The sequence below is a fragment of the Tympanuchus pallidicinctus genome, unplaced genomic scaffold (assembly GCF_026119805.1).
Source record: "Tympanuchus pallidicinctus isolate F22 unplaced genomic scaffold, pur_lepc_1.0 scaffold8, whole genome shotgun sequence".
NCBI classification, from domain to species: domain Eukaryota; kingdom Metazoa; phylum Chordata; class Aves; order Galliformes; family Phasianidae; genus Tympanuchus; species Tympanuchus pallidicinctus.
The window spans coordinates 15401411-15429325 of NW_026294802.1; the positions used below are offsets into that span (position 1 = coordinate 15401411).

At 42.1% G+C, this 27915-nt stretch overlaps 2 protein-coding genes across 7 annotated transcripts in view; one reads left to right on the forward strand and one right to left on the reverse strand.

Annotated features, from left to right (window-relative positions):
• Positions 1 to 2576: 2576 nt before the first annotated feature.
• Positions 2577 to 8756, forward strand: LOC128073458 (cytoglobin-1-like). Its single transcript, XM_052668418.1, has 3 exons — positions 2577 to 4341; positions 6517 to 6748; positions 8165 to 8756. The coding sequence occupies exons 1-3, from the start codon at positions 4247 to 4249 to the stop codon at positions 8291 to 8293; spliced, it is 456 nt and encodes a 151-aa protein (XP_052524378.1). The 5' UTR covers positions 2577 to 4246; the 3' UTR covers positions 8294 to 8756.
• A 4035-nt stretch (positions 8757 to 12791) lies between these two features.
• The window catches only part of LUC7L2 (LUC7 like 2, pre-mRNA splicing factor), a 30432-nt gene continuing 15308 nt past the window's right edge, over positions 12792 to 27915 (reverse strand). For all 6 annotated transcript variants that reach the window (XM_052668386.1, XM_052668381.1, XM_052668384.1 and 3 more), the window contains 8 exons: positions 26509 to 26607; positions 25565 to 25675; positions 24959 to 25102; positions 23787 to 23963; positions 21512 to 21603; positions 20642 to 20671; positions 19665 to 19859; positions 12792 to 13723 (listed from right to left, as the gene is read on the reverse strand). In XM_052668386.1, coding sequence (XP_052524346.1) covers positions 13531 to 13723; positions 19665 to 19859; positions 20642 to 20671; positions 21512 to 21603; positions 23787 to 23963; positions 24959 to 25102; positions 25565 to 25675; positions 26509 to 26604 — 1038 coding nt within the window. In that variant the 5' untranslated portion in view covers positions 26605 to 26607 and the 3' untranslated portion in view covers positions 12792 to 13530. The remainder of the gene's footprint in view (positions 13724 to 19664; positions 19860 to 20641; positions 20672 to 21511; positions 21604 to 23786; positions 23964 to 24958; positions 25103 to 25564; positions 25676 to 26508; positions 26608 to 27915) is intronic.

Genomic DNA, 27915 nt, shown 5'->3' on the forward strand with positions numbered 1-27915 from the left:
GTCTCCATGCAGCCTTCTTTCTCTAGGCTGAGCAAGCTCAGCTCCCTTAGCCTGTCTTTGTAGTGGAGGTGCTCCATCCCTCTCATCATCTTTGTGGCCTCCTCTGGACTGTCTCCAACAATTTCACATCTTTCCTGTACTGGGGGCCCCAGACCTGGGCTCCAAATGGGGCCTTACAAGGGCGGAGTAGAGAGGAACAGTCACCTCCCTGTCCCTCTGGCAACCCCTATTCTGATTATAATCATAACGTGATTATAATATGATCATAACATCATGTAGTAGACTGGGAGTTAAAAAATTACTGTCAATTTTTCTGAGTACTTGGTTCTCAGAAGAGAAGAACTACATACCCCAGAAGACTTTCACTGTTCTGTTTCTGTTGTCTGTTTAGAGAGAAAGATAGAACTGCTCGCAAGTCATAAGATTGCCTTCTTTTACTGCTTATCTCTGTGGTGTGTGCTCCCTAGCCATCTTGCCTTCAGCATTAGAGTAAGCCCTTTGGTTTTGGACACTCTCCAGGAATCTTAGAAGCAATCACGGATTGGCCTGAAGGTAAAATGTTTGAAATATCATCAGAAGAGATACCACATGCCAAGGAGGCCCCACCATACAATGAATTATCAGAAAATGAAAAGAAATCTGCCCTGTTCACAAAAGGATCATGTCATACTGTGAGGAAGCATCGCAGATGGAAAGCTGCTGTGTGGAGCCCTACACGACAAGTTGCAGAGGCCACTGAAGGAAAAGGAGAATCAAGCCAATTTGCAGAGGTAAAGGCTGTCCAACTGGCCTTAGATGTAGATCAGTGGGAGAGGTGGCCAATGCTTCATATTTATACTGACTCACGGATGGTGGCAAATGCTTTACAGGGGTGGTTACAGCAGTGGGAACAAAACAACTGGCAAGGAAGGAATAAACCTATTTTGACTGCTGAAGTGTGGAAAGACACTGCTTCCCAAATAAAGAGTATGGCAGAAAAGGTGCATCATGTAGATGTTTGCATGCCCAAGAGTCGGGCTACTGAAGAACAACAAATTAACCACCAGGTAGATCGAGCTGCCAGAATTGAGGCGTCTCAAATAAAGTTGAACTGGCAACACAAAGGTGGATTATTTCTAGCTTGGTGGGCCCATGAGACCTTGGGCCATGAAGGAAGAGATGCAACATATAAGTGGGTTAGAGACCAAGGGATGGGCTTAACTATGGACACTATTGCACAGGTTATTCGTGACTGTGACATATGTACCACAATTAAACAAGGCAAGAGAATGAAACCTCTCTAGGGGGAAGGGTGATGGCAAAAGTATAAATATGGGAGATGTGGCAGGTTGATTATATCACCTTGCCATGATCTCGCAATGATAAGTGTTATGTGCTCACCATGGTGGAAGCTACCACTGGGTGGCTTGAAATGTGTAGTACCGCATGCTACCACCCAAAACACCGTCATAGGTGTCAATAGAAACAATAGAAACAAGTCCTGTGGCAACGCGGCACTCCAGAAAGAATGGAATCAAATAATGGGACTCATTTCAGAAATTCCCTTGTAAATACTCAGGCCAAAGATCATGGCATTGAGTGGATTTATCACATTCCCTACCGTGCGCCAGTTTCTGGTAAAATTGAGCGATACAATGGATTGTTAAAGACTACGATGAAAGCAGTGGGTGGGGAACCTTTGGTGGAGCGTTGGGAAACATCTGGTTTGTCAATACCCGAGGATCTATCAATTGTGATGGTCCTCCCCCAGTTCAGCTCTCTACGTACTGTGGAGGGAGATAAAGTCCCTGTGACATGTAAAGAGCATGCTGGGGAAAATGGCTTGGGTCTTTGCAGTTTCTGGAAAGGGCAAACCTCTCTGTGGGACTGTTTTTGCTCAGGAGCCTGAGTCCATTTGGCGGGTGATGCAGAAAAATGGGGATGTTCAGTGTGTACCATAAGGGAATTTGATACTGAGGGAGTGCAGTCAGTAATTCCACCTGTATATATACGTGTGTGTGTGTTTATGTGCATGTGTTTAATGCTTGTTGGCTATTTTTTGTTTGTATATATTAAGCATGATGTAGAATAAGGGGTGGAATGTCATGATGTTATGATTTTTGGTTATCAGTATTCCACATCATAACATCATGTAGTGTACTGGGAGTTATAAAGAGTTAATGCTCCGATTCCGTGTACCTGTCCCAGAAGAGAAGAGCTACATCCGACAGAGGAGGGTTCACTGTTCTGTTACTGTTTCCACTCAGAGGGAGAGATAAAAACCATTCAGATCATTCGACCTTCCCTTATTCTCTTCTGCTCGGCCCGACTAGACATCTCACTTCAGCATTAGAGCAAGGCCTTTGGATTTCAGACACTTTAATTTAATTGCTTTATTAGCTTCAATTCTAATCTGTTATATTATAGTGTGTTGTCTTACATTCTGATGCCTTAATAAATTCGTTTATTTTCAAATCACTGCCTCTGTTTTGTTTTTAGGCCCATCTCCCTACCCTTTTTCCGCTTTCTCCCTTTTTCCCTTTCCTGGACCTTGGTCTATGGGTTCCCCCACCCCACTAGTCATGGAACCGGGCTGAACCAGCCCAAAAATCATTGACAAGAGGGTGCTTGGCTCCAGTGAAGCCCTTGGAAGCAAGTAATACCTGAGTTTCTCGAGGAGCAGATGTGGTGGCCCAGCACGCAGTAGCAGGGCACGCTGACATAGATGGGGTGATGAGGTGGAGCTGGAGCAACCCGTGCCTTCTGCCCCACCGCCACACAGCTGTGAATTTGTAAGGACCTCAGTGCATTGCTCTCACCTCTACCAGGAAAGAGAAAAGGAAAAGCACAGGGTGTGAGATGAAGGAGTCCAGAAATAGGCTACCTACGCTATCTTGTCCCTGCGCTAAGCACTTCTACATTCGCTCAGCGTTTCAAATTCCTCCCTCAGCAGAGCAGCGATGGGGCAGTGAGGCACTGGAGCAGGTTGCACAGACAGGTGGGGGATGCCCTGTTCCTGGAGGTCAGTCTAGAGGGGCTCTGAGCACCCTATCGATCTGTGGGTGTCCCTGCTCATTGCAGGGGAGTTGCACCAGACGGCTTTTGTAGGCTCCTTCCAACTCAATGATTGTTTGATAGTTCTCTTACATGCCTTCAGGAGGTCTCTGTAAGGTAGCAGCCATCCCTTTCCATCCGCCCCAGGCACCGGGCTGGCCTTGCTCCCTATGCCCACTCTTTCCCTCCCCCACACCATCCCAAACAATGAGGCTTTGTCTCCACACGCATCCAGCAGCGGTGGTTCCTTAGGCCCCTAAGCCCTATTTTGTGTGCGTGCTCTGAGCTTAACCAGCACATTCCTGCCAGAGGTTAAGCCTGGGCACCATGTGGATAATCCGAGGTTTTTTGGCTTCCTTCTCCCAGTGACAGTCATGATAATGAGCCCATGTGTGTCAGCCGTTCTCCTGCCCCTCACCTCTTCCTCTCTTTCAAGCCTGTAGGCCTCAGGGACAGAACAGGATCATAGCTACAAAGCAGGAGAATTAGGGTGGAAAGGTCCTGCTGCAAGCCCAGCATCCTGTACTGGTTCATCTGCTGCCTTAGAATGCCACAGCCCTTCAAGGTACCACAGCCTGGCTGTCCATGGGTGCTTTGTCATCACCATCAAAGTATATCATTCAGCCTTAAAGGTGTCTGCCATCTGCCTGGTCCCAAGGCCAAAGTGTGAACCACAGCAGAGCAGAGGGCTGTGAGGAAAGAAGTGGCCATGACATGAGAGTAGGACTGGAGTGAGTTGCCAGAGCTGGAAAGGGCATCTTTAGAGAGCAGAAGCCAGAAGGGCTGGAAGCTGGGACGGCAGGGCACCAGGGTGCCCTGAGCACAGCAACATTCTTGAGAACAAAGCAGGAAAATCAAAGAAAGAGGCCAAGCACTGGATTAGGTAGGGGGTAGGAAGGGAAGAGAGTCAATCTTTTTCTTCCCCACTGAAAATCCCCTATTTTCCCTTCTCTCCTGGACATCAAGATCTTTGCTCCGGCCTCAGACTCCAGGCAGGAGTGCTATGCCTCCCTCCTCATGTGGTTAATTTCTTTCCTGATTAAAGGCGATTAGGCAGCCCTAAAGCCGACAGAAATGTGACCGATGGGAACAGAGACAAACAGTCCATTCATGATCTCTTAAATCCCCCAGGCAGTATTTAGAGAGCCCTGAAGAGAGACCTGGGTCAGAACCATCCCATCACTGCCTCCGTGTTCTCCTCCCTTCCTCCACTATGTCCTTCTCTGAAGCGGAGGTGCAGAGCGCCCGTGGGGCCTGGGAAAAGATCTATGTGGATGCTGAAGACAACGGGACAGCAGTGCTGATCAGGTAAGGAAAGAGCCCATCTAACTGCTAGCCCAGGGGCTAGCAAGAAGGATGGAGCTGCCACCTTGAAGCACATCTCAATGTGTTTGACACAGCTTCACAGGGAACATTTTGGTTTGCTGTGGATTGTGCAACTTCAAGGAGGAAACGGTGCGGAGGAGTGATCCATACAAAGAGAAGTAAGAGGGAGGGAGAAGGGGTCTGGTAAAGGAAGGAGAGACTGGAACAATTTCTTCACTCCTCCCTCCCAACCCCCACTAAAGAGTGATGTATTTATGATAAATAAAATAATTCATGGTATAAAATAGAACAGGAAATAACATGACCCTATTTCCCTATTTTCCTTTACCTCTGAATGACTTTAATGATTATTTTTTTTCAGTTCTATGTTCTCAATAGTTCTCTTTTGATTCTTTTTCAGCCTTTCCAGTCAGAGCTCACCTGTTTCATTGTACTGTACTCTCGTGTGGTCTTTCTTCCTTTAGTCTTCACCTTGTTTTCTTCTCTTCCATAATAAACACATTTCTCCTATTCACCTTTCACATACCCCTCCCTCAACAGGGGCTCAGATTACCTCCATACACACTGGTCACGCCAAATAGCCCTATTAGCACACTTCTACCATTGCCTCGTATGTCACATCTTGTACCCAGCTAAGCCTCAACAGATGTGCTCAACACTGCTCCTTCCCACTGTGGTCAACGCAACCTGAGGACAGTTAGCCTCAGAAACGCAACTAGAAGTGCTGGTGGCATCCAGTCATTCGGCAGCCCAGGGTCATTTGCTGTAGAAGGTTTTGCTCTAGTTTCCCTATAGGCCCAGCTCTGCCTTTACAGGATTTCTGGGCACTCCAGTACAGGAGAGATGGAGCTACTGGAGAGAATCTAGCAAAGGACCATGAGGATGATGAAGGGGCTGGAGCATTGCTTCCGCAATGACAGGCTGAAAGAGCTGGGGCTGTTCAGCCTGGAGTGGGCTCAGGGGAGACCTTATCAGTGTGTACGAGTACCTGAAGGGAGAGTGGTGCCTGGTGCCAGGACAAGAGGTAGTGGACACAGAGGGGAGCACAGACGTTCCTTCTGACCATCAGGCACTTCTGTGTCATGCTGGTGATGGGAGCACTGGCGTGGGCTGCTCAGAATTTGTAGGGTTTCCTCCTTGGAGATCTCCAAGAGCCTCTTGGACGCGGCCCTGGGCATTCTGCTCTGGGCGCCCCGATGAGCAGCAGTTGGAGCAGATGGACCCAGGGATGCACAGTCACCTCAACCATCCTTTGATTCCATGAAATGCAACAGGGAATTTACTATTGCTGTTTCAGGTGGACGCCTAGATTACTCAACAAAGTAAACTGATTTCTAAATGGTTTGACCAAGATAACTCTAGTTGACATACTGTAAAAAAAGTCAATTCCTTTATGAGTGGCACTGAACTATGTTGCCTTAGAATAAACAAAATAAGCATTGCAGAGAACTCAAACAATAAGCTGGCAGAAAAATTCTCAGGGACAGATTCCAGGAAGTGATTAACTAAGAAAAGTGATAGTTGGGTTTGTCCCCGAAAATAGATACTGAGACAAAAGCGGAACTATCTGCTGTCCAGAAACATCCTTATGACTGAGCACTGTTGTATTTACCCTGCCCAAATGTGCTCCCATGTCCCTGTAGGTTGTACTGCCACCTGACTCTGAGATGTTCGCTTCCAAAACAGCAGAATAAATGCAGGGCAGGGGAGGCTGACTTCCTTGAGCAGATAGCACAGCTTCATCAAGCAGATAACACAGTTCCCATGTTCTTCCTGGTATTAGGATGTAAAGCATCAGTTACACATCCTTATGAAAAAGTGAAACTGACGGGAGCCAAAATAAAGTTGGCCGAATTGCTGTGAGTAAACCTCCCAGCAGATAAGAGACCAGCAGCAGGGCCAGTAGGTTTTAAAACTGGGAGAGGAGGAAGGTACCCTGGGGAGGCATGAGGAGGGAGTCAGGCTGCTGTGAGTACAGGAATCATGCATGGATGGGAAGGGAACAGAAATGCATGGGAAAGACAGGGCTGTTCTAAAAATAAATAAATAAATAAATAAATAAATACAGTAAATACATAAGACAAGGCCTGGAATGTGAATTCACATCTGCACTGATGCCTCAGTCTGAAAGTTAGGCCAAATGTCTTTTCTCAACAGGATGTTTACCGAGCACCCGGACACCAAGTCCTATTTCACACACTTCAAAGGCATGGAGAGCGCCGAAGAGATGAAACAGTCGGATCAGGTCAGAGGCCACGGCAAGAGGGTTTTCACTGCCATCAATGACCTGGTGCAACATCTGGACAACGCTGAGGCTTTTCTTGGGATACTGAACCCGCTCGGCCAGAAACATGCCACCCAGCTCAAGATCGACCCCAAAAATTTCAGGGTGAGCTATGAGTCATCTTCTCAGGGAACGTAGTTGTGATGGGATGGTGTCTTTCCTTTGGAGGGGAAGAAGTGGGGAGAACAGGCTTTGTATGTGTAAATGTATGTACAGTTCTGAGCACCGGTGGAGGAAGATGGTGGAAGATTGCAGGCATGTATCTATAGGTAAGAAGGCCACGCAGCAGGTGCTGTGCAGGCAGATCAGCTCTGCTGGGAGCTACAGAGCTGCCCATGAGTTGTAGCAGGTTTACTCAGCACAACAGGATTCCCACACACTTGTCATTTAATAGCAAGACATAAAAAAGCAGCTTACACTGAAATTCAGTCCATGTCTGTTTTTCTCTAGTAACAGGAACTGAGCTTTCCCAGGCCAACTAAGACAGCAGTTACTGTTTTAAGCTCAAGGTTTAGATTGGATGTCAGAGGGAAGTACTTCACAGAGACAGTAGTGAGGTGCTGGCACAGGCTGCCTAGAGAGGCTGTAGATGCTCTGTCCCTGGAGGTGCTCAAGACCAGGTTGGATGGGGCCCTGGGCAGCCTGGTTTTAGTACCAGATCTAGAGGTTGGTGGCCCTGCCTGTGGCAAGGGGCTTAGAACTTCTTGATCTTTGAAGTTGCTTCCAACCCAAGCCATTCTATGATTTTATGACTGCTGATCAACAACGACAAGGGCACTGCCATCACTGAAGCAACACGAATTATACATACAGGACCAAATGGTTCACCCAAGTTCACCTGAAGTCACTACCAGAGTCCATAGGTCTCTGTGTTATCTGCCCTACAATGCAGAAAGTGCAGAAAGAGGCACCTTCCATCAGAGGTCACTCAGGCACAAAGAGGGTGGTTTCCAAAGTAGCAGATCCAACTTCTATTGAACGAGAGACTAAATGAGGATTTCTGCCTAGAAAGAACCCTTACTGAGGATAAAGATGTATACAAAACAAGAAATGCAACACAGAAAAGAAATTACTGCTTCACATGATACCACCTGTCTGGAAACTATCAAGACACGTAAATGCTCCTTGTTGCAGAGCACCAGGCAGTGAGTGAGCAGGATAGATGATCCCACAAGTCACCTATTACACAGGTATTCAGCGTGGTGCTCCTCAACACTTGGGCAGCTCTACCACCAGGATTGGAGGGACTGAGTGAACCAGTCTTGTAAAGCAGTCTTTAAGTGGCTGTGTGTATGGGTGCAGCCAAAATTACATAGAAACAGGGTACATAAAAAACACAGAAGTGACTGCAATTTGGGATGGCTTCTATAATGCACCTAATTTTCCATAACTTGTTTTCTAATTCTGCCTGCTATACACTGAATTTTGTTTTCCTTCTGTGTTCTCTAAAAATCTCAGAATATGTATTTCCCTCTAATATGGAGGAAAGTTCATACCATTTCTTCCCTTCTCCCTGTTTAGATCATCTGCGACATTATCTTGCAACTGATGGAGGAGAAATTTGGTGGAGACTGCAAAGCCTCCTTTGAGAAAGTGACCAACGAGATCTGCACTCACCTGAACAACATCTACAAAGAAGCGGGTTGGTGAGGGCAGGTGACCTTCAGGCTCTTCAGACTTCTCACCAGCACTGATTTGCTGCTTTTGGGCCTCCAGCCACAGTTGGAGAATGAAAAAGTAAAAAAATAATTAAAAAAAAAGGCTTATGTAACATAGATGTTAATGTCAATAATTTCCTTAGAAGATTGAGTTTCCACGGTTAAATGAAAACCACAGATGCATCAAAGCCAGCATCCTGATGAGCTTCGCAGCTGCACTGCTCCAGGTGGGTTCTCTGGGGATGGGCTCTGAAAACCACATTTGAAGACCAAGATACAAAGCTTGCTGTTTCTGGAAGACTTGCTCCTTTCAGCAGCATCAGCCCAGAGAAGAACCAGCAGCCTCTACCTTGCCATCCTCATCAATTTTGAGAAGGAAACTGCTTTCGAGCATCTCCTGGGTCATGGACTTTGCAGAGGTCATTATTTAAGAGACAAAGGAGTTGGTTTGGTTTTGAACTACTCTGGTGGGAGAAGTGGGGGATGCTCTGAGCATGGGGAAGAGTAATATCTGAAGAAGACACACGGAAAGCCCCATCCTGGACAAGGCAACAGTCCCCCAGCACAGGGAGAGGTGCCTTGGAGGAGCTTCCAGCACAGAGGATTCTGATACTGAACGTGGTCACCACTGGATCCCCCTGGGCAGGGGTGAATGTCTCCAGCACCAGGATTTTGCACTGCGACTCTGGCCATGCACCCAGGGGAGGGCAAACAGCACCAAGCTCCTGCACAGCTTCTCCTGACACTCCAGCAGTGACCAAGTCCAGAACTGTTTAATTGCTTTTCTTTAGACGTGGTGAAATCATCAGCTGATAACTGCAAATAACCACAGGCCGTTCTGCTTCACTGTAACACAATAAACAAAAGGAAAGCTGGTGCGTTCTCTCATTCAGGCCATGTCGGAGTGGCAGCTGGTACAGTGAGGGGCTGCTGGTGGTACAGGGCAGGGGTGGGGGGGTTAGGGAGTTACCAAGGAATAAAACATCTGTAGAAGGGAAATTCAATCTTGTAGAGCCAAGAAAACACTTTCTGATTCCAATTATTACCTCAGCAATGTAGAAAGAACACGTGTTACAGTTCAGTTTTGCTGAGCAAACGCAATCACAGAATGGTTTTAGTTGAAAGGGACCTTTAAGATCACCCAGTTCCAATCCCTTGCTATAGGCAGGGACACCTCTCTCTAGACCAGGTTGCTCAAATCCCCATCCAGCTTGGCCCTGACCTTCCACTGCTTCCCTTAAGGCCTGTGGCAGGGGCAGCTTTGGTGAAACTCAGGGAATAGAAAGAAACACAGGCAAATCAATACAGGCGACATCCTGCCTTAGAAGAGGGGGATGTCAGAGATTTTCTCCTTAATGTTTCTAAAGTTAATACTGAGATAATTTGCTGTCAGATACTACTGATGCTTGGGTAACCTGATCTGCCACACCAGAGCACTTCCAGCCTGTACAGTAGAGTGGATTTGAGCCTGTCCATGGCACAGTTACAGCAGTCAGACTGCACATGGTCAGCACCTAACAAGCAATGGTTGGATAGCAGTGATTTTTTTTCCCCTCGTGAGCCAGCAGCACCCCAGGCTGAACCACTCGATTCCTCAACAAACAGCAGAAATAGGAACATTCTGTGCTTGCCATCCCCATGTCAGTCTCCCTGCTGATGCCTCTCCCAGTACAACTGGGGAAGGCACTGGGGACCACTGTCACCTCAGCAACACGAGGCAGAGAGTCCACAGAGACAAAGCCACAAGAGAACTTCCTAATTGCCCACTAATGTTCCCTGTCTGCCTACACAGGAGAAAGAGGAGAGCAAGGGAGGGATGGGGAACGTGGGCATTCTTCCCCTGTATTTCCAGCTCCCACACAACAGTTTCCTGCTTTTGTGGGCTGGAGTGCAAAAATGAATCAAGAAGTAGGGGGAAAAAAAAGGATCAAAACCAAAAATAAAGACCCATTCAAAACCAATGGAAAGCCCGACAAACGCTTTTTATAAGCTACTGCTTCCAGAGCAGCTCTAACCTGTGCTGCTTGCTGAACTAAGGACAGCCTGTAAATGAAGGTGGCCTGTGAAACATGGGGTGGAGCAGTGGGACAGACAGGCTGCACTGCCCCACCTGGGGCTGCACACTGCCATCACCTCCGGCCCAACGCTCATTCTGCACTTGCATTTGCTTTATGCTCACTGCAACTTCATCCACTACAGAACCCTCCCAGTTATGCAGTAATACACATGGTGCCACTTCCTGCCCTGCAGAAGCACCTTGCTGCAATACTGAAAGCTTGCCATATCCCTGGGGCAGAACTGGTACAAAACAGATGGGACCCAGGATATATTTAAAGACAAGTAGCTCCCCTCCTCCCTTTTTATCTAAAGAACACCACTACAGCTGTCAAAACTCTCAATTACATGATGCAGTAGTTCCCTTCCATAATCATTTTGATCTTCCAGACTATGGTAAGTCAACACCATCCCTCAAATGGCCAGCAGAATAGAGAAATAATGAAAAGCTCAGGGCTTCTCCCTCCTGGATACAAAGGTAGCTCAGTTCTCACAGAAGGGTTTAAAACCATCATCTGCACAGGCACAGTTAACAAAGCAGTCTCACTGACAGATGCTCCACTGCATCAGAAGAGGGAACCATCAGTCACCTTAACTCAGTTCTATTCCAAACCACACTTCAGTCCTCACTTCCAAGAGAAAGCACGTTTCCACGTGCCAATCAGAACAAGTGGTGACTTACCTTTGATCTGCCTAATGTTTGTGTGGCACTTGGATATCGTGAAGCTTCCCACCCCAGGAGATCCTACAAATAATGGAAGGCTCAGCTCTGAACACCCTTCTTTAATTAAAAAAAAAAAAAAAATTAACAACAACAACAAAAAAAAGCATTTGTAAAACTGATGGCATATTATCCAGAACTTGGTAGTGAGGAGTGATATTTTTAATAGCAGTATGATTTTTTTCTTTCCTGCCTAAGCACAGCATCTCTGGCCTGCATGGGGAGACAGCTCCTCAGTATTTCTGGAATGCTATTATTGCAGGAGTTGGCAATCCACTCATCTGCAATTCTGCTATACAAGATGCATTTAGAAATGACTTCACCTTTGTCACACTAGCAGTGAGAACTCCATTATAATGGTGTGATAACAGATTTTAGCAAGTGTTTGTCAGAGGGATGAACGCTGGTAACTCACATTTACCATGCAGCTGGGCAACACCAGATGTCACAAAACATTCCTAGGAAGGAAACTCACACTTAGATTTCAAGTGAGTGTAAAGATGTGGTAAGTAGGTAGCCATTGTTATTACACTGCTTCCACAGGAGCTTAAAAAGACACAAATATGCAGTGGTTGAATATGAACCATGTTGGACACAAGTCCTTGCAGAGATGTAAAGGCCCTGTTCTAGCTTGATGCCACCAAAATGCTGCACAGTCATCTACTGCTTGACAATTATCACCTATGTGTTCTGATCACAGTGAAAAAGATACTGAGGAGGAAATGCACACAGTGAATTTATAGCTGCGTTGTACAGCTATGATTAGCTGGCCTCCAGAGGCCCTTTGATTAGGGCATATATTGTTAGAACCAGCTAAAAGTGCCAATATATCATGACAAGCATTGCTGCTGTTATGTACCTCAGTGGTGCCACCTCAAGGAGGATATATTAAATTCTAATTTCTTTCTTCTGAGTGAAGGTAGAAGCTACCTGAGTAACTGATTTGATTCACAGCCAAGTCCTTGAGGTAAAGAGAGTTTGTACCTGAATCACAGAATCATAAAATCAGCCAAGGTTGGAAAAGACCTTCAAGATCATCCATTTCTACCATCCACCCATCACTAATATTTCCCCACTAACCCACACTGAAATGTTCCTTGAACACCAACAGGGATAGTGACTCCACCACCTCCCTGGGCAGTCCATTCCAGTGCCTGACCCTCCTTTCAGAGACATTTTTCCTAACATCCAACTTAATCTTCTCTGCTGCCAACCTGAGGCCACCCCCTCTGGTCCTACTCCTAGTTATGTGGGAGAAAAGGCCAACCCACCTCACCACAACCTCCTTTCTGGTCACTGTAGAGAACTGTAAGGCTTCCTCTGAGCTCCTCTTCTCCAGACTGAACAATCCCAGTTCCCTCAGCTGCTCCTCATAAGACTTGTGCTCCAGACTCAATAAATGCTGCTTTTTGAAAATGAAGTCATCAAGCAGTTAGTGGCTATGCCACGATCATTTTAATTCCACGGTTTTACCTCTAATGATCTTAGAATAGTCAGGATCACACAAAGAAAGACTGCTTCTGCTAGAGCATGAATCACCTTAAGAGACCAATATATTCTCGTTAAGTTATTGGACAGTGTGATTTCCTTTTTATTTTTTTTATTTTTGTTCTTAAGGTTTTGTTTGTTGCGCTGCTTGTAGCTGTTTTTTGTTTGTTTTAATACAATTAAAGATGTGCCATTTACACCCCACAAGAAAAAGCAGAAAGAGTCCTTATGGAAAAAAACAAATATATTGAACACATACCAATCAAATGGTACAGATACGGGACTGGCTTTGATTTCAAAATTTAAGTAGAAATAAAAAAGGATGTAATGCAACAGCTGTTCAATTTCCAAGTCTAAATAGGCACTGTAAAAAGACATTTCAGCTTTCTCCAGCACACATTCCTGTCTAACGCTCCCACTGTAATCAATTCCTAGGTTCCCAAACAACAACAACAACAAAAATATCACTGGGAACATAACTTCAGAATAAAAGTTAATATCCATCCACCCACCCTCTTACAAAAAAAAGCAAACAAAAAAAAAAAATCCCAAGAAGTACAACCTTTCAATGCTGCTGTTCTGACTGGAGCAGAATTGGAGAATTTATAAAGGTTCAGAAGCACCCAAGGCAAGTAGTACAATGTAATTTGTTCATTAACTTGTATTGGAAAGGAGATTAAAAACATTGAGATCTGCATCTTTGTACATAAAACTGTCGTCCTGAATAAGGAGGAATCTTTCAGAAAAGTTTTACAACTCGGTGGAAGTCCAGGACCCAGCTTTAGGCATAGTTAAATCAATGGGGTTTAATTCTGACTTAGTTTTAACCACTTTTATATACTGTACATCTACCCTAGTTGGATCAGTATCTCAAACTGCTCACTGGCGTCCCTTTGAACAACTGTAAACTAAACCATAGTATGCAACTCCATAGGAAGCTAGAAATTGGGTGAATATACAGCCAGTTATATCTCCCCTGCTTCACGCTCCTCTGAGCTCCTCGGGTCTTCTGATCGGCCATTAGCACTTTCGTAAGAGCGTTTCCTGTCTTTGAAATCCCGCGGCGATCTCTCTCTCGGGCTTCGATCTTTGTCACGCGATGTTCTATCACGGTCTCTGGAGCGCTCTTTGTCCCGGGAAGATCTCTCTTTGGAGGACCTGGAAGTGCAGTACAGTTGAGAATTCTAGTTAGTCACCACTTCATACATCCCAAACAGCACTTTGATCTTACAGTTTGCTCCTTATTCCAGCCCAACGTTAGATTTGCATGAACAGAAACGCATGAGATGACAGCGGAGTTCATTGCACTCTCCTCCTTTCCCTCCTTTCAATTTCAAAATACAAATATTGACAGAGACAAAATTTCATACACACTTACTACAGAGTTCAGAGGGTCAACATGCTTCATCTTTCATTTTCAACCCTCACTCTCTGTCTCGTATTAACACATTGTGCAATCATTTGTCACACTGCCTTTAGCTTGAGAAGGATTGTCTAGCATTTCTCACACATGCAGGCTACACATTTTAAGAAAAATTACTGTGTTTAAAAATGAGAATTTAATTGAAAGAGGAGAAATTAACTTGTACTGATTCTGGAATTCGTCTGCTATTGCATGACAAAGAAAAGAACACATCTGGAGCCTGTGCTCCAAGCTGCTGGGTGTTTGTTTCTAGAAGAATCATTCCTTGAGTGATTTTAGAACATCAGCATGGTGTTATCTACAGATATTTTTGCTGTAGTCGTAGGCATTTCCAAAACCTTTACAGAGAAGCCAGAAAAAGCTGTTCTGTTAAACATTCCACACAGCTTAGAATTAAATAAGCTGCCTGTATTGAAGACACTTGATTAGGTACAGGCCTCCCTTGCAGGGTGCACCTAAACCCATCACTGAAAAACATGTTTTCACTCCAAGATGCCTTGCAATTGTAAATAAATAAATCCAACTCACACTTTCTCAGAACAATCTCAGTCACACACTATAAAGCTAGTCACTAATTCCTTAGTCAATGTATCTAGTACACTGGACAGTAAGCTGTGCTCTCTCTACACCAAGCATGTAACTGTTGCTACCTCCAAGCTTCAAAACAGAAGTTTGCAGTTGCTTTTGCACTAAACTTTCTTTTATGAGTTTACTGAGAAATTACCTTTTGTTTCAGTTTTCAAGCTAAAATGATTACTTTCATGACAGTGCAGTGTTTTGCAAAACGTAGTATTTGCAAATGGTGAAGTTCAGACAGCAATCCCATACCACAAAGCACATGAGAAATAAGAAGCCAAACTATGTATCACATAAGAAGTTAATACTGTAGTTAATACTGCAGTTCCCAAGTATTTTGCACAAGTACACTGCAGAAGCACAAATGCTCCCACACCGATTGTCTCAGACTAACTAGTGATTAACCTAGAATAGTAAGTCACAGTATGAAAGCTCACAATTGCCTTAGCAAACAATATTATTACCAGAAGATTTAGAACTAAGGTACCATTCCTATCTTTTCCAAGGACAAGATATTGCCTTTAGAATTAGAACCTCTGTTAGATTGTATCGCCTCAATTGCTCAGGAACAACCACTTCCCAAGCAATCAAGTAGGTATTTCACAATAAACTCCCCCTACCTTCACAAGACACACAGGTAGCATCTACTGTCACGTTCACTAGCTATGAATTGTATGACAAATACATAATACTGGTTTGAGGGCAGCGTTTGTGAACACCTACATAAACTCCAAGGACAAAAAAAAAGTAAAAAGCCCTGGACAAAAATCCTAAGTAGCTTTGGCAGTCTGGTATCAGATCTAAGAAAGCAAGATAGCTGTGGTTTCAACACTTGTAAGGAGTGAGAAATTTGAATAAATGCACAGGTCTATGTTGCTTGCTTTATCCCCCATCCCCCCTTCCTTTTTCCTCTCATCCTCCTCTTTCCTCAAAAGACAGAAAATGAGAAAACTAAGCCTGCACCTCCCATCACCATGGAGAGTAAGCACAGGGCTATAATATTTTTTTGTCTGCCAGGATCTGAAGGATATTTTAAAAATATATTTTCCTAAATGCTAAAGGTGGGATTTCTCTCACCCAGCTTTAGATGCCTGCAGTACAGACATCTGAGCTAATCAGCCAGAATTCTTTACCAGCTAGCAAAGAAACGAGACTAATCATATCCTAACTGTCCACCTTTAGACAGAAATGTGTCAGGTGAGTCTGCAATGGGAATCACAAGATTTACATCTGCTCCAGCCACCTAAAACCAGGAGAAAAGGAATCCAATTGTATGATTTCAGATACTTCATTTGACCACACTGTGCCCACAGAGAACATTAGCCTTTGTCATATGAGCTCTTGCAGGCAAGCTCAAGCACACAGACACAGGCATCTCGGTTCACACACACCTGGGCCTGCTTCCTGATTGGTCTTATCATTGAGTATGAATAAGAACATCTAACATTAGCACTTCTTTGTAACGAAGCAGCAAAATGCTCAGTCTGCTTCTAGGGAGAGGAATGCTTATCCATTTTAGTTAGTGGGACCTTACAGCCAACAGTGAGGAAACACAGCACTGTATTTAGACCTGCTCTTGCTAAGTCTGTAATCTACACCTGGGGAGGTGCAGGGCTCCTGCTATCTCAGCCATGTTGCTGTGACTGTCAAACAGGTTTCCATCTTTTGATGCATTTTTACTGCACCAGATACTTCAGACACGTCCTGCCATGCAGAAGTCTGCTCCTTACAGTGATAAATCTGAAATGAGATTCTAGCTATTATGTGATTTAAATCTATCCACGTTTGTAGGGTGAATGATGATACAGATTAAAGAAAACATTTATCTCAAGAATTCCTGCATTTGTAGAATTTTCTCAAATAGCACACAAACATCCCATTGCTTTTAGAATGAAGAAGCATCTGAGAGGTGGCAGCTTATCATTTTTTGTGAGAGGCTCTTCAGAAAATGTTTTCAGAAGAAAAGCAGACATGAAAATCCAAAGGAAGTAAATTATGGTTGCAGCAAATGCTAATCCCAGCACACTTGTATGTGGTGTTATACCTATCAAAATGGGAGTGTGACTTCCAGAGGAAGCATGAAGAGTTTATCTAGTAAGCAGTTCAGCTGCCTAGCACACTTACGTGTTGAAGCCATACTAGATATGGTCATAGAATGGTTTGGGTTGGAAGGGACCTTTAAGATCATCTAGTTCCAACCCCCTGCCATAGGCAGGAACACCTCCCTCTAGACCAGGTTGCTCCAAGTCCCATCCAGCCTGGTCTTAAATGCCTCCAGGGAGAAGGCATCTGTAACCTCCCTGGGCAACCTGTTCCAGTGTCTCCCCACCCTCACAGTGAGGAATTTCTTCCTAATATTTAGTTCAAATCTACCATTTTCCAGTTTAAGCCATTTCCCCTTGTCCTGTTACTACATACTCTTGTAAAAAGCCCCTCCCCAGCATTCCCAAGAAGAAGAAAAAATCCAAAAGCATCCAAAGAACAAGACAAAAAATAGCTTTACCAACAGAACTCAGTAGTTTGCAAAAACTTCGACGATGCTACTGAGTATTTTTACTACACTCCAGCCAAAATCACACAGAAGGCTTTATGCTAGTGTAAAATGCCACTCCTCCCACAGAGAAATTACAACTCCACACTTCCCTCAATGGCTTTAAAGTCGATGGTATCACGTGCTGCCACCACTGCAGATTTCAGCAGTTCTCCAACGTTTCTGATGTCACTCTGCTCTTCTGGAAAAGGCTTCAAAAAGCATCACATTCCTCAGACCTGATTTCATGTGCATATGCCATCCAAAAACAAAAGGCTAGGACTCCTTCCTGAAATTGGTAACGTGCTGCAGTGTATCTTCTCCAGAGTATTTTTTGCCAGAATCCCTTGGATGATTGGATGTTTTGAGATTAAAGGAAGGTAAATGTGAATAGAGATACTTTATATCTGGACTTTAAGAAATTCCTCACAAAATTACAAACAAGGTGATTTGACAAAGAGCAGTTCCCTCTGACTAGAAAAAGAGTTCTTAGAAAACATGAAGCTTGATGTGTTTGAGCCTTCAAGTTCAGGTTCATTTTGGATTCCAGAATCAATAGTTGCATTGTATTCAATAGGAAGAATTCTCCCACATTCATACAGGAAGTAGATCTAATTGCTTGAAGAGTATTTCTAAGAAGGAGGCATCTAGTCTGGTTGAAAGGTCAATAGATGTCCTGATTCCAGAGAAGCAAGTGTGCAGCTATATGGATTCATTAGTCTCTTGAAATCACAACTTGCATACTTCAAGGGCAAAAATGCTGTTTGGCATTAGAGAATTAAGAGATATGATGGCAAAACATTTTTCCCCTCAAGTTAGCTACAGTCCAAAACCTTTATTTGTGCCAAAGACTTTTCCAACACAGATCAGTCGTATTCATTTTGGGCAGAAACTGGCACCAAAAAGTATTTCCTGTACTGAGGTTCATAAAGTTGAAATCCTGTGCCATGAAATCTAGTCTTTTTCCTCACTCATATAAAACATAGCTTGAACAACTTAACCTTTGATAGTATCGTGCAAGACGACAATGACTTCATCTTCAAATTACTTTGTGTTCTTACAATTCATCTCTGGCAGCTGACAGGTTTGGTGTTACACAGAAAACACCAACAGTTGAACTTTTCCATGCTATTTTCTTGTTCTTACATATCCTCTGCCTGCAGGCAGAGAAATAACACATCATTTGCTTGTGCTCATCAAATTAAAAGTTTGAACAACTATGATGAGAATCTTAGAACAATCAATTTTCTCTGAAATTCAGTCTTGCAAGGCTAGACTTCAAGGCTGAAGTACCAAAGGCAATTTGAGTATATGCTTTATGCACTGGTTCATCTGAGTGAACAAACATGTTGATTCAAATGAAAATTTCTATTTCAAGACTGAAAAACTACAAGTTTGAAGTCTGGTAATCTGTCATTGTGAATGCCTTGAAAAGACATGCTCTAGAGGATAACTGATGACAAGCTAACATCAACGTAGAAACTGCTGATTATGAAATGCTGACTTCAGGACACCACAGAACACCCTGAAGAATTTTAAATACCAGACACTACTGACAGTATCAGCTAGAGTGCTGGACACTCAGGTATTATTCATCTGCCACAAAAAGAAGGAAATAGAAAACTTGACCCAACTCTGCTTTCCATGCTCTCAGCAGAGCAGTGTGACTAGAATCATCTAACCCAGGAAGAAAGTTCATCTTTAAGGCAAAGAGAACATGTGAACACATTCAACAACCGCTCAGTAGTTTTATCATCCTTGGTGATGAAACTAAAATCATTTGAACTCTAAAACCCACGTGTTTTGACACTTCAAATTGGACCTTTTCTCTTTTCGTATGCTGACAGTCTGTCACTGTTTTAAGACTCAGCATCCTACTCTCTATATTGCTCTCAAATCTCTGCCTCAGTCACTGACCTTTACAAGAATGGAATCCAGGTTACGAGCAGACTTCTCTACCAGAAGCCTCGCTTTGCAATTCCAACTCCTTTCTAAATTATGCTTTACCTCACTCATCTAAAATAAGCCAGGAACCCCCAGGAGCAGACAGCAACTGAGTCACACAAAGGCAGCAGCTGCAGACTGCTCTTTACAGTAATCCTTAAGAAAGGGATCAAAGCACTTTGCATGCAAAGTGCTATCTCCAGATCTCATGCAAGAAATTCATTTTCAGATATATCCAAACTTGTCTTTATTTGGGAGAGCACACAACAGATGCATTCCACCCCTGGGAGCAAGAATCCAAGAGGTAAGTTAAGAAGACTGCTCATATCCTGATGGAGATCAATCATTTCACTTGCTATGCTGCAGGAAACTATCAAGATCCTCAATTTAACAACAATATCCTGCATCACTCCTCCACAACAGAAGTAATACATAAGCCTACTATAGAAAAAGAGAAAAAACCACTACTACATGTTAAATCATGAATATGTGAAGAGCATAAGTGAAGTCTGTGACAGCCTCAAAACAAGTTTAAATTACTCAGTGCTGAAGGTAAACTTAATTCAGTGCAAAAAAAAAAAAATCTGATTATGCATGCAGGAAAAGCCGTTCAGATCAACACTGACCTCTTTTTGGAGCTGCGCTCTCGGCTCCTCTCCCTGGAGCTGTGCCTGCTTCTATGATGGCTGCGGCTCCGGCTGCGGCTGTTGGAGCGAGACCTGTGGCGATGGCGCTTCTCGCGGGATTTAGAGCGAGTTCTTCTTTTCCGTTCCCTGGAGGCTGAGCGAGAGCGATGTCTGCGACGATCTCGGGACCTAGATCTAGAAACAGAAAGCACTCGGGACGCTGCACTGTCAGTGTCCCTTGGGTATCTCACAATCCACGTGAAAAAACAGCCGTATAGAGAACGGTCTGCACTGTTCAGAGCTACTGCATCGTCTCACCACAGGCAAACAAGGAGGGGAGAGCAACACCAGAAGTGCTGTATGACTCCAAACAGTCTCACAGTGTTTGTAACTACGCATGTACTTACAGCATAGTCAATTGAGACAACAGAAAGGAAAAAAAGATGTTTAAAATCTTGTGTTTACCAGGCCAAGTTTTAGAAGTCTGTGATGAAGGGATGGGGATTATCTGGCCAGAAGCTGGCTATTACAGTGCTTTGAGAACAACAACACTTCATTGGTGACTTTCAACTTCAGGTTAAGAAGAGAACTACCACTCCAGGTGTGAGTTAAAAGGTACTGAACACAAGCATCTGTTTCGAAGGAAGTAATATTCTGTGTTCCAAGTGTTACCAGGGATACAACAGTTTGTAGCATTGTAATAGCCACAAAACAGATATATTTTGGATATAAGTATCGGATGGATACTAATTATGGATATAAGGATATATCCATATATATATATATAAGGATATAAGCGGATAAGTAACTAAGGAGCACAATGGCAAACACTGTATAAGCACACAGAGATGGCTGTGCAATAGGATGTTCTGTCTGTAAAGAAAGAAGTCTTAATAAGGCTAGACAAAAAGTAGAAAATTTCAGCTTGTGAAAGGCTTGCATTACTGATGGCATTCTTTGCCTGCAGACTTAAGTACCTTTTGGTATGCTTGCTGTGGGATCTGGACCTGAAACAAATGGAAAACGGTAAATTAATTTTACTTTCATAATCCTAATATAAAAAATAAAGTACAGATTAGTAATCTAAAGTCAAACTATCAGCTATTGTGGTCTTCGTTTTACTTGCATGTTAACCTCACACAAAACATTTCAAGTACAGCTTCATAACATTTATTAGGAAATACATAACCCCTCAACAACTGTCTTGGATTTTTCTGTTGTAGGTGGTGGTTGTGGCTGTTTTTTTTTTTGTTTGTTTGTTTGTTTGTTTTTTTGAGGGAGTGCGGACACGGATACTACTCCACTTTTTAATTCATCCCTGTCCCCCACTTCAATAACAAAAGATTACAGTTAAATAGCATGACAAGAAATAAGGGAATACTGACATTATTAAACATTTCCACTATTGGCCTTGGGAGCCAGTATGTCAAGAGAACTGCAGTTGAGATGCCATTCAATCCTATCCCCACAAAGCATGAAAGTAATCATTTCATAGAAAAATAGGGAATTCTTTTCCTTAATCACACATTCAAATACTTCCAGTAAGAAAAAAATTAACAACATCTATGCATCATACATCAGATGTCAATATACCTCATTTCATGTGCATTTGTTCAAATATGTAGGAAAAACTACTAGTATTTGCATTTCTTTTTTTAAAGAAAAAGTCTTCTATGAAAATAATTCAGGTTTTAAGAATCAAGTATATTCAGTTCCAATTCCTCTAAGTGTTGAAGGGAAATTAACACAATTCTGCATAATAAAACAAATGTTCATGAACATCATCATAGTTTTTCCATTTAACTTAAATAGGTCGTTACGCATATGCAGGTGAAATAGATCCTTACCTCCTTAGTTTCTCCCTTTCTTCCCTTTCCCTCTCCTCTCTGCGTTTCAGGCGCTCCTGATTTCGTTTCTCTTGTTTATCAGCCACAATCCTCTAGAAGCAACAGAATACACTGATTAAGTTACATTTCAATATTTTTCAAATGAAGGTAAAAAACTACAGAAGCAATCTATACAGTTAATATTCAGTTCCTTCCCTCATGAATATTCACTTTTGAGTATTAGTCCCTCTCTCTTCCTCAGTATATTTTATCTTTTTCAGGAAACACAGGTTATCGCAGAAGAGCTGCTATAAACAGATGGGTGTTACACCAAGACCTGAAAGACGTAAACTTAAACGTAAGTTTTTCATGAAGGGAATTCAGAACAGAAAGTCATGCCTTAATGTGAGAGCTTTCATGCCAATCCTACCCTATTTTGGCCACTGGGGAAAGGCAAAAGGTAATCGGAACAGGAGGAGTTAAGAATGTTATTAACTCCATCAGCTATGCTGTGAAATAAAGAAACTCTTGGTCTTAAAAGGATTTGGTTGGGCTGATATCTAGTTTTGAGGCTAGCTGTTTGAGTTGTGAACATTATACATGTAATTAGAAAGGATGTTTCAGCTAATAGCCCCCAGGTTGAACTCACTACTACTGGGGACAAGGCACGCTCAGTAGAGGGCCCTCAGATGTGGAACTCACAACTGGAGATCTGGCCAAACCCAAGTCTCGCCACCTTCTGGACATGATGCAAGAAATTCAACTCTTTGTAAAGACCTTCTTCTGAGATGTGGAATTGCCCCAGCAGCATCTTGATTAGATCTCTGAGGAGAGCTCTGAGGAAGGAGGGGATAATTATTGTTTTCTTTTTTTGTTAGTGAAGTATTTCAAAAGATTATTTTATTGATGCTTTGGGAATGTGAAATAATTATCCATGCATATTTTTCTCCAAATGTGGTAATAATCAGTTAACGAGCCCCTTTATGTCAAATCATTTTTATATTGCCTTGCAAAATATCAGCAATTTAACTACAAGCAAGGTTTCATGTTCAAGTGAATCTTTGCACATTTCACAGAGAGATGAAAGGAAACACATGATCTCCTCTAGGTAGCTAAGGTCTGAATTACAGCAATTTATTTTGGAGCCTACATTGCCAATATAGTCAAGGGAAAGAGTTGGGCTTTCCAAAGGTTAAGTTACAGTATCCATGCAAGACAGCTGGAATATTCAAAACAACCCAAGCTACGTTACTCAAATTCAGCAGTAACGTCTCTGCTTTTAGGGTTTTGATTCATTTAGCAGTCATCTTCAGTAATTTCTACAGTAGCATGCTTAAATGAGCCCTAAACTCCATAATTAACATATTAAGATCATAAATAGTATAAGCATCCAAGTCCATACTCTTGAATACCAAAAGTCTAGAATATAATTCCAGTAAGTCCTTCTTCAAATATACAATTTCAATGGTCCAAGGTAGATTTGTTTAGCAAAATATTCCAACTGGATTTCAAAACTGAAAGCTATGGAGAACATGCAGCCTCCCCATAACAATTACTTTAAGTTAGTCCCACTTCAAGACATACACCTTCTTCTACTTTGATTCAGATATCTACAGTCTTAAGTTGTCTCAACTCACTTCAACTATTGTCCAGTCAAGCTTAAAAGCTTCCAAATCACTTAAAAAAAAAAAAATCTCATCTATATGACTGGATAAAATAAAATGAGTTTGCGGTCTTTCATCACACTGTCGGTGCTTCAAACACTTTGGCAGATCTTTACAAAATTATTGCTATGAATTAATTTCCTCTTTAGGTCCATCTTTTTCACTGGTACCAACGCTAAGCAAAGCTATCAACAACAGCTCTATTTTATTCCTAATGGAATGAAACACCACCGCCTTAAATTTGCTACATGTTCTTGTACTTTTAAGAGCCTCATTATTACACATTGATCTAATTAACTGGCTAAATGAGAAGTTCATTTGCCTATCTTCTATGACTACTAAACATGCTTCAGAATACAGTTCTCAAGTTCACAAGTGGAACTGCATTCTCCATTCCCAGGATGCATTCTTCAAGCACATTTTAATCTACCTAGTGCGAAAGAGGCCATCTTCACAAATTATGTAGATAACTGCTATTTAATAGGCACGTTTGGTGTTTAACAACTGCGCTCGGTGTTTACAGACCAGTGAAATATCTTAAGGTAACATGAAAGAATTCACACACCCAGAGATTCCATTAAGATTGTCTGACAAGTAACTAAGAGCACAAGCAAAACAGAGAAATGATTTACCCTGAGTTCCTCAAGCTTCTCTCTTATTTCAATAAATCCTAAGTGTAGTTTTCCTCCAAAGTGGTCAGCAAGACGTCGGTCATTGTCATGAAGACCAAGATAAGCTGAACACACTTCACAAACCCGTAGCTTCTGCTGTTGAAAGCTAGAGGCAGGCATAGAATTCCTGTACACTTCCTAGAAAAAAAAAAAGTTACCTTTTTCTTTTCAATTCATAGAAACGTAATTTTTCAAACAAGTATATTACTTTTGATAGCATAACTCAAAGCTAATCAGCAGACGCTGATTCACGGTGTGAATTAACTGTCTTACTAAGACACACTGCAGGTTCCTCACTTTGAAGACAGGTATATTACAATGGGGATATCAGCAACTGGATTTGCAAGTTAAACAAAGTAGAGTGATTACTGTCTTTATTTCAGATCATACTACATATAAAGAGAAGTTATCATCCTAGACAGCACAATGAATATATCTTAACACTATAGTTACTAGATTTTACCATACTATGAAGCATTACGTATACTTATCCTGAACCCAATTTAAAAACAAATCTACGCACATTTTAGACACAAATTAAACATTATGTTATCCTTGCAACATTTACCTACAAACACTGAGATCACAGACTGGTGAAACTACCAGCAACCCCTCTGGTACCATTAAACAACCATAGATGTTTCTTTCTCCAAATGTAAGTACCTTGGTGAGACATGATATGGAACAGCTCCCAGTGATGTTTGCATCTTAACATTACAACAATGACTGCTTAGAATTGCCTGATACAGAAGCCATTAGCCATCTTTCAATGCAGACAAGCTTAGAAGGGTCTGAAAGGTCTCCCATGCAAGTCACACCCCAGCACATCACAATCAACAGTGGGGTTACCACAGAGCTGTGAGATCCAACAAGATGATTAAGTCCCCACAAACACAGACACAAGAGATGTAGCAGCCAGCACAGCTAAATGCATCACCAAAGGAAATAAGTGCAACTCTAATAGCACAGGAGTGTATTTTAATGTTTAGTGCATTTAACTTCTCCTACACACAAAGCAAATCCCTTGGTTTCATATAAAGCTAAGGAAGCAACTGTAGCTAAGACATCTTGCACTACAGTTACTAATTTAATTTTGTCCTCTCCATCCCACAAGCCTTAAATAATCAACTTACTTCAGCTTCTCTCTTCTTTACCCGGGCCTTCTCCACTTCATCCATTACTTTTTGAGATTCTTCCACATTTCCATCAGCTCCTAGCTGTTCTACTTTGGCCAGTAGCTTCCCAATTTCTTCATTCAATTCATGAACTCGTTCAGCCTTGAAAGAGGAAGAAAGGCTCAACAAAGGAAACAGTCTTAGTTATGGAAAAATAACGTGAGCCAATACTGAGCTATTCTTATATGCAAAATTCACAGGATAAAATTAAAAGGAAGCATGCAGAGGAGTTCTCCAAATAACAGGGAAACAACTGTCTCACATCAACACACAGAAAGAGGCTTAGAAACCAAAGCAGCTCTGGAACAGGATCTTGTTCAGAAATTTCAAGTAATTCACACTGTTGCCAATGCAACTTGCAAAATTACTATTTATACAACCATCCCTCCTGGCACATATATTTGCAGAAAAATGACAGAACTTTTTTTCAGTTAGAAGAAGACCACATGAAGTGTTTTGTTTATAGATTCATCAGCATGAATTCTCAGTTCAAGTAGTCTGGTTTCTTTTAAAACAACAGACCTCCAAAATAACTTCAGCAATTACACGCTTTTACATGCTTACTTTAGCTGCAACTTCAGCACTGATCTCTTCTTGGGTTTCTGCTAATCTCTTCTTAGCAACTTCTGTTCTCCTGTCACAGTCCGCAATAAATGACTGCAGGTGGTCCATTGCCTAAAACACCAACAGAATACTAATTAACACTGTAAAGAACACTAGTACTTCATTACCTTCAACAAATTCCTGGCTTAAGGTTAACTTTTAAAAGGCTTTCTTGGGGAAACTTATAAAACAATAACATAACAGCTTAAGGTGTATAATCACACTAACATTTCAAAAAGCTGTCTACACATTGTCAAAATGTACAAGTACTCGCAGGAACGTGGAAGGGATTCTGTCTCAACTCTTATTCGCTAAGAAGCAGCCAGCATTTATAACATGCATTAAAATTTCTGAAAGGATAGATATATTCACTTCACCTTACTAATGCATGCAATACTAACACATTGTTCCACCAGGGTTTTAAGCTGTGAGGTATATTAACATCATCCACCCCCAGCAACAACAAATCCAAACCTTTTATCTGTGCTCAAGACCAACTTCCTAGCTGGGAGTTCATAACTGCATTACTCAGACAATGTACTGAGACACAGCATATCATTTGATACTCCCAGTACAAAATGATTTTTTCCTCCCCCAACAAGAATATAAGCCTTTCTTCAAATTATACACTGCATAGCATTGGCTCAATGATTGTTACTGCTAAGACAGCATGCAGGTTCATACTTATCTGTTTTTGTAAGGTTATCAACAATCCTACCTTGAGATGACTAGAAATTCAAGTGCTTGCACATGATCATGATGAGCCATGTAAACAAACATTTAAAAAATTATTTTCCAAAAGTTTTCCTTCCTTGTGCACCAAATCTGACTGTTTGCTGCTCAGTTTATCTCCCCCAGCGCGTGCAAGTTACACTTTCTCTCCACCATTGTGACAAAATACATACATCAAGTTCAAAGAAGAAATCTTGATCTTTGGATGCTATTTCATAGTCTGCCCTTAATGCCAGGTCATGCACCTTCAGACATTCTCCAAGGTCCATTCTCTGAAAAGAGACACAGGGAAAGTAGTATAACAAGCAGTATATGCAAGAACAAAGTTATAATATTTGACTGTTAAAGGAAATCATGCTGAAGCAAATCATCTCCCTTATGGAGATATTTTAACTTAATAAATCTTTAAAGACAAACCCAGATTTCTATTAAAGATGCATTAATGATGACAAAAAATATAAAGACAGAGTATACAGCTTATTCTGTGATGGCTGTTCATGTGACAGACTAATGTTACTGATCTGCATAAGTTATTTTTACTGAAAGTGCAAGAAAAGTCACTGAAGTAGAACATTCTGTCTTGAACTAAAACAAGAGAACCAAGATTCCTACAAATAATTAGCAATTAAATGGTCAAGTGCTTGATCTGATCTTTCCACACAGTTCACAATATAGATGTTCTGGCTATGATCATTATCTGGAATAACTGCAACCACAACATCACTGTTAAGTGCTACTTAAAAATATTCTCAGATCACATGTAGCAAAAAAAAAAAAAAAAACCTCTTCAAAACATTTTGCTGATGAGTAGAGACAAGCTGAGTGCCACACTGTCCTTATGAATCGGAGAAGAAAAAGTATAGATATTTTATTCATAATCTAAAACTGGCCTACAATAGGACAGGAAGGAAGCATGAACTAAAGCAAATTCATTTATTGTATCACTAATCTTTAGCCTAATGTAGGATATTACCAAGAAGAGCACTCAATTTTATTTGGTATAACAAATACGGGCTTAAAATTGAAATTTGCACACTGTACAGCAAAAAGAATTTTGATTAAATCTGTTTCCTTCTTACTCCATCGTGTAGCCTGGAAACTATTTTGAACCATCACTACCACTGAAAAACAATTCTGCCCTCCCTTCACCACCACCCTGTGCCTCCCCCCTACCAGCACATTAGAGTATCAACTGAGAAAAAACACCTCAGCAAGCAAAAAACTGAGGTAATTTTTCAGTAGAGTACCTTTGTCCAACACGCCAGGCAGCCACACAAACAGAGGTGTTGCCAAAACACGGGGGGAAGCATAATAGGGGACCTGAGTAGCTAGGATCTCTTACAGTACCAAGATGTCATTTCACAAACTCCTGAGTAGCATCAATAAAAGTAGCTGCAATCTTCAGGGGGCTGTGGGAGGGAGGTGATGTAGCATTTTCTTTTGTTAGCATCACAATGAGAAGAAGCTGTGTTGAAATGCTTCCTTCTCTTCAATCCAGCTTTGAGCACAGCCTTCTAAATGCTCATGGGGCTTGACAGACAGAGCCTTCTAAATGCTCAGGGGGCATAACAGAGAGGAAC